Below are 6,684 nucleotides of genomic sequence, written 5' to 3' on the forward strand. Positions count from 1 at the left end.
GGATATAGTTGTAAAATCTAATCTTATCCTTATTCTTTTTTTCTTTTGCTGTGAAAGTAGGATTAGATCAAGGAAAGTCAATTTGATGGACAAAGAAGTTCTTAACTGAAGTGAATATATAATTACTATCACCGTGTTTCAAAACTAGAAGAATATATATATATACATGCGTGGTGTTATTATAAACTTATCTTCAATCAGAGTTATCAGGTTCGTCAAACCTTGGGAATAGAGACTCGCCTTTCATAGCGCATTTTATATCTAAATTAGACTTTGAACACGAATTCAAATTAGTCTATCATCAAAATGGATATCAAAGAAAAAAGTCAGCTACTGGCTTTTCTTCAATCTTAACCCTGCTGTGGGACGAGGAAAAGGAGTAAGCTGAGTTAATTATACAAATCAGAAATGTCACAAACTTTCTTCACTGTTAGAAAAGTAATTAAGGCTGAATGATAACAAAATGAAATGAAAAGCTAGACACAAAAGAAGGAAATTTAAAATTGTAAGCCTTTAGGGGCAAGATCATGCATGTCGGTTAGAAATATTAATCAATGACTCAATCATGCATGTCACTGTAAATTAATAAAGCTTGCATTAATTAGCAGAGGGGTCTACTACTACTACCAATGATCATGCTACTGTACTAGTCCTTTTCAGGTGACTAATTTATATGATGCACTTTTGATGATAATTTTAGATTTCTCTTTTCATTCTTGATGAGATGATTATGATTATATAAATTTTCATAACTTATTTTAAATTACAAGAAAGATTTTTTTTTTAAATTTCGTGCTTAATCAAAATACCAAATATCAAGTGAGACGGAGGAAGTATATGCTTTCAACGCCTCCATCTCCTTCCTTTGTCTTTCTCAGTCTCTTTCAACACTTGTCAAATAGAAAGCAAACTCTCCTTTTAGATGAGTACTATATGTTTGATTTTTTGAGCTACTTTATTATGAGAGAATGGAAAAGTTGGTGCAATTAGGCAAAAGTTTTATAAATTTTAAAACAAAGTTTGAACATTATTGAAAGGGCAATATACATACTATACTAGGATATGATAAAGAAAGATTGAGATATTTCAGCAAGGAAGAGAACAAAAGGGAAGACAGAAGGTGCACGTCAGAGACTTAGCCATAGGGTGTGGAGAGAGAGGCCTTCTCATCCACATCTCTTACCTCTCTGAAGTTTTTTCCCTTCTCTCCTTCTCATTTTGTTTCTTTTTGGTTTGCAAAAAAAAAAAAAAAAAAAACTACTACTACCTTGTTTGTTGGGGTGATGCCAAAGGAAAGAAGAAATTAAACTAGCAGTAGGAGGAGGCATGCAGTTGAAGGTTCAAACAATTTCAAAGAGGAACTAGATTTTTGCTTCTATATGTATATTGTCTATCTGTTCACCTACTATGGTTTAGCTTTTTCTAGGTTTTTGTTTTATCTTTAGATCTAGCAATCATTTCTTCTCAATTCTCAATAACTTTTTTGTTCTATTTGTAAGCAGAAAAGAGTCATCAGGACTTTGATAGTTGGTTAGCTGCTTATATTATTAGCAACAGAAGAAGGCAAAAGGGCTTTGATGATTCAAGTTATTCAACAAACATGTCCAGTTTAACTAGTGCATCTGGTGAAGCTGCAAGTTTATCTTCTTGCAACATGAATAATGATACTACTGGAGCCAGCTTCTATCCACTTCAGCGCTTAATTACACCCCAAAATCAAAATCCACCACAACAAATCAGGAAAAAGAGAAACCAACCAGGCAACCCAGGTATACTGCTGTATTGATCATTAAATACCTTTTTTTTTTTAATCTCAATTAGTTTTGTCTAGCAAACTATTCAGTTTTTCTTTTTTGAAAAAGTTTTGCACAACCTAGCTATTATGTCCTGTCTTATATATTTTCCGGTTACTAATTCCACCTATTATGGGCATGTATTTACTTGTTGTTTTAGACCGTAAGTATACAGAAGTAAAACTCGTGTTTAGTTATATACACCATCAGCATATGGATTTTGATATTATCAAATCATTTAGTGAGTAATTAACTTGCATTATTTTCCGATTATAAAATTTACATTTTAAAGAGTTTTACCTATAGATATCATTAGGGTGATTATGAAAAAAAATAAAAATTATAAAAAAAAAATTCTTTCCACTAACGATGTATATATAAACTTAAACTCTTTAATTAATGATCATCTGATTGATTTTTGGTACAGATCCAGAAGCAGAAGTGATAGCTTTATCACCCAAGACACTAGTTGCAACCAACAGATTCTTTTGTGAAATCTGTAACAAAGGGTTTCAAAGAGACCAAAATCTACAACTCCACAGAAGAGGGCATAATTTGCCATGGAAGCTGAAGAAGAGAGAAAATAATAATGAAGTTGTGAGAAAGAAGGTGTATGTTTGTCCAGAGTCAAACTGTGTGCACCATGACCCATCTAGGGCATTAGGGGACCTTACTGGAATTAAAAAGCATTTTAGCAGGAAGCATGGTGAGAAGAAGTGGAAGTGTGAGAAATGCTCTAAGCGTTATGCAGTTCAATCTGATTGCAAAGCTCACTCCAAGACCTGTGGCACTAAAGAATACAAATGTGAATGCGGTACCCTTTTCTCAAGGTATGTAACAACCGAATAATACTTGAAAATAAGACAAATTACCTGGAAGCCGTTTGGATGTATAGGTTTTCTTCTTTTGTTTTTTCAAAATATTATTTGATTATAAATTAGACTGATTTTTTGAAGATAAGTTTTTCAAATTTTTTTCTCACAAAACTTCAACTATTTACAAGTGAAATTCCAACTATTTACAAGTGAAATTCATGTCCAAAGCACAATTTCGATATTCCAAATACTACAATTTTTCAACTTTAACTTTAGAAACTCTTTTTTAAATTTCAATCAAATTTACGTTCAAACGCATTAGTATAAATGTAAAGATGACCTGGCAGTGTTAAATTTTTTTACATTGACATTATTTAAGGTCCAAAAACATTTTTTGGCTACAGGAGTATGAACACGAACACGATTCCATCAAACTTTTTAGACTCTAATCATATACTACGAGTCCGTGCATCTACTGTTTCTGCTTTTGAATTTTGAGTTCATCTTTTTGTGATTATTTGGGGTCTAAGTGCCTAGGCGTGTAAAGTGATTATTGTGGTCTGGAATTATTACATAATGTAATTAACATGATATCAGTATCATATTTCCACCCATGCATTCCCATAAGGCGACAAAAACAACTATTGGCCATTTATCTTTTGTGCTTAAAGTATTAAGCCATGTTTTTTGGAATATGCAAGTTCGTTTGTGAATTTTTGTGACGATGTGATAGTGTCCTTTTTTCCCTTATTCTGTTCATTACTTTATTATAACTTTAATCTTCTTGTTTTCTTGTATATCAGACGAGATAGTTTCATCACACACAGAGCTTTCTGCGATACTTTAGCTGTAGAGAGCGCAAGAGCAATAACTGGAAATCCAACAATGTTCCCCTCTCAAATGAACCTCCAGTTCCAACAACCCCAGTACTTTAGCAACCATGACCAGCTTCCACCAGCTACATTTTCCATGAAAAAAGAGCAGCCAAGTGATAATTTCAGACATATTGAGATTCCTCCATGGCTAATGACTAATTGCCAACCATTTGCTGGAGCTGGTCCTGGCCCTCCACCACCCCATAACTTTAGCTCATCATCAATCTTCCAAACTACTAAGTTAGACCAAGAATACTCGCAGAGCCACAAAGATTTTAATCTTCATCAGAACCCAAACCCTAATCTTGGAGGTAATGAACTTTTTACCATCTCATTTAAAAGTTTATTTCACGGATCATATTTTTTAATTATTTAATTATATGGTCTGATATTATTATTTTTTGCTTAGTTTGATATATTACAAATTATTATACAATATAGTTGTATAATTTAATATATTTGAATACATTTTAAGCAAAGTATAAATGTTCAAACTACTATGAGGGTTTGTTTTGTCATTTTATTATTTTTAATCCATGTATTACCAATACCAAATTCTTGTTCCAGATTTTACTCAGCATAAAATAATATAGAAATTTTCACACAACGTACTCATGTATTACTTTTCTATATGAAAAACAAAAAGAGAAGAGCAACGTCCAAACGTTATACAAGTTAAAGTTGTTTTCTATGTGGAGATTCAATCTCCTAAAAGCTCAAACCAAACATTGTACTTATAATTTACTGTTGATTTTTATCTGGCAATTAATTAAATCTTCTAAAGCCCTAACCAACGACCCCTTAATTATTTATGATTAAACTCATGTAATAGATTAAGTTGTTAGAAAACTACATTTTTATTTATCTAATTATGTCTTCAACCGCAGCAGGACCAACATCAACAGCAACACCCTACAATTCAACAGGAGAATCTGCGGTCTTCTCACACATTTCTGCAACTGCATTGTTGCAGAAGGCAGGTCAGTTGGGTGCTACAATTAGTAACAAAGCAAGTGCTGTCTCAGCAAACACAGGCCCAGACATGCTGATGAGACAAATACCCCACAATAGTCACGTGTCTGTTGCTACTACCAAACAAACTGATCAGAATCTGTCCTCACGTGAAGAGCTGACCACTACTGGGCCTGCAAATATAAGTGGTGGCACTGGCATGATGACAACTTCTTTTTCTAATTTTGCTAATGCTACTACTGGGTTTGAAGGGTCAACGTTTGAAGATGCAATATTATTCGGCGGATTTAACAATTTGAATTCAAAGAAAGATGATGATCAGTACTTCAACAGAACAATCAATGAGGATATGACCAAGGATTTCTTGGGTTTAAGACCTCTCTCTCATAATGATGACATTTTCAACATTGCTGGTCTTGTTAGTACTACTACTCCTAGTGAACATGATCAATTCAAAAATCATAAAACTTGGCAAAGTTAGCTTAGAAGAACTCTCTTTGATATACAACTCGATCCTCGGAGAAACTAAAATATTAATTCTTGTTGGTACTATTTAATTATAATTGATTTAGTTTTATTTTGTTGATGCGCGGGTGTGTAGTTACACATTTTTTTGTTTTAGCTAGTTGGTGAGGACCAGCTAGTACTTGCACCAACTTCTTTTTACTCTCCTTTTATAGGGGTAGTGATTAAGTTCATGATCTCTTACATGGTACGTACGTACATTTTGAAAGAGCCTTTATTACTATTGATAATTCTGTTGGATAGTGACTACGTACGTCTAAGTGCCCAGTTCAGGATTTTATACGCAGTACTTTTAATAGCTTCAACATTTATTGCATTCAATCCCTTATGATGACTGATGAGTGATATATGAGAGGCCGGTCAGTGGGTTATGCATAGGTGCGTGCATTTATAGGAAAAAAATTTCATTTATTTACTGTTTGTTATGTCCATATGTATGTTATGACTAGCAAAATTAAAGCAGTCAAATTCAAGTTCTTACTTTGGATGGATAGCAAGTGTCCCATATTACTATCAAAGGCTTAGATTTAATTAATAAATGTTGAATCTTAACCACGGTTAGAATATCAGATATTTCTATTAGTTTTGTGAAATTTTAGTATTTCCACCTACTTTAATTTCTCATCTGATTGGCGCCTAAAATTGTCCCAAATTTTTTGGCAACACCAAATCTGGTAGCAGAAAAAAATCTATCAGATTCTTACCACGGAAATCAAGTTTCTAGAGATTACAATTATAGCAAAAATAGACAAAAAAGAACCCAAAGAAATTGAACACAAGAGGAAGAAAAAATAGAGACCAAGCAAGCATGATGGCGGATTTCCTTTTTGGCTGGAAATAGGCCGACTATTGACGCTGGTTCTTGTTAATCCATTCTCAATATTTTAGAGTCAGATACTTGTTTTTTGTGTGTTGCTTATAATAAGAATTATTGAGTAGTAAGTAGCATACAATTTTATGTTTCTGAAATTATTCCCAAGTTAACATTTTGAAGTGCGAAGGTACTGAGAGTTGACCCATGCATTAAAACATTTGAGATTATCCATTCTTTCGGTCAATCGGATTGTCAAACGGAAAAATAAGAAAAATGTACAGAAATGAGAAGATTAATGATCATCTTCACGTAGATCGGGGTTCAGTGTGTACAAATAAGAAGATAAGTTAACTAATGATAATTATCATCCGAAAATCTTGCAAGAACTGTGGATTGCCAAATCGAGTAAATATATAGAACTATCTACAGTCAAACCTCTCTATAGTGACAGCGTTTGTCCGAAAATTTCATGCCTGCAATAGTGAGGTGCTGTTATGCATGTATACTGTTATTCGATAGTTAGATCTCATTTAGCTGTTGTAAACAAAAGTACGCAAACAATTAACTTTTTGTACTTTTTATGTTATAAACGAAAACAATATACTTGTAAATTTTAAAATCTCAATTGATTTTCATATCTCATAAATTAAAAAAATTGAAAAGACTAATAAATTACTACTAAATCCAAAACTAGTTGTACCACAAAGATAAAGAATTAAAATCTATGGAACATATGAATTTTAAATTAATTGAGAATTTAAATATTTTAAGTTTGACGTAAGAACTCTACAATTCTAGGTTGTTTCGTAAATTATAGTCTCTTAGTGATAATATAACGCTTGAACTGACGAAGAATTTTGTCCAAACTTTTAGCAAAAGGAAATTCAATA

General features: G+C 32.7%; 1 protein-coding gene across 3 annotated transcripts; it reads left to right on the plus strand.

Annotated features, from left to right (window-relative positions):
• Positions 1–1,013: 1,013 nt before the first annotated feature.
• Positions 1,014–5,041, plus strand: LOC132052205 (protein indeterminate-domain 11-like). Of its 3 annotated transcripts, none has more exons than XM_059443610.1 (5): positions 1,014–1,381; positions 1,503–1,769; positions 2,221–2,623; positions 3,412–3,794; positions 4,371–5,041. In XM_059443610.1, exons 2-5 carry the CDS (start codon positions 1,601–1,603, stop codon positions 4,934–4,936), a joined length of 1,521 nt encoding a protein of 506 aa, XP_059299593.1. In that variant the 5' UTR covers positions 1,014–1,381; positions 1,503–1,600; the 3' UTR covers positions 4,937–5,041. The 3 variants fall into 3 exon arrangements, with proteins under 3 accessions (XP_059299593.1, XP_059299594.1, XP_059299596.1); XM_059443611.1 differs by having other exon boundaries at positions 1,014–1,338; XM_059443613.1 differs by having other exon boundaries at positions 1,015–1,381; positions 4,374–5,041.
• The last annotated feature ends 1,643 nt before the right edge of the window (positions 5,042–6,684 follow it).

This window comes from Lycium ferocissimum, chromosome 4 (genome assembly GCF_029784015.1).
Source record: "Lycium ferocissimum isolate CSIRO_LF1 chromosome 4, AGI_CSIRO_Lferr_CH_V1, whole genome shotgun sequence".
Lineage (NCBI taxonomy): Eukaryota > Viridiplantae > Streptophyta > Magnoliopsida > Solanales > Solanaceae > Lycium > Lycium ferocissimum.

Coding starts and splice junctions, on each gene's coding strand:
- LOC132052205 (XM_059443610.1), top strand. CDS start 1,601: ATGTCCAGTTTAACTAGTGCATCTGGTGAAGCTGCAAGTTTATCTTCT. Junction 1,770..2,220: donor AAACCAACCAGGCAACCCAG/GTATACTGCTGT, acceptor TTTTTGGTACAG/ATCCAGAAGCAGAAGTGATA. Junction 3,795..4,370: donor CCCAAACCCTAATCTTGGAG/GTAATGAACTTT, acceptor CTTCAACCGCAG/CAGGACCAACATCAACAGCA.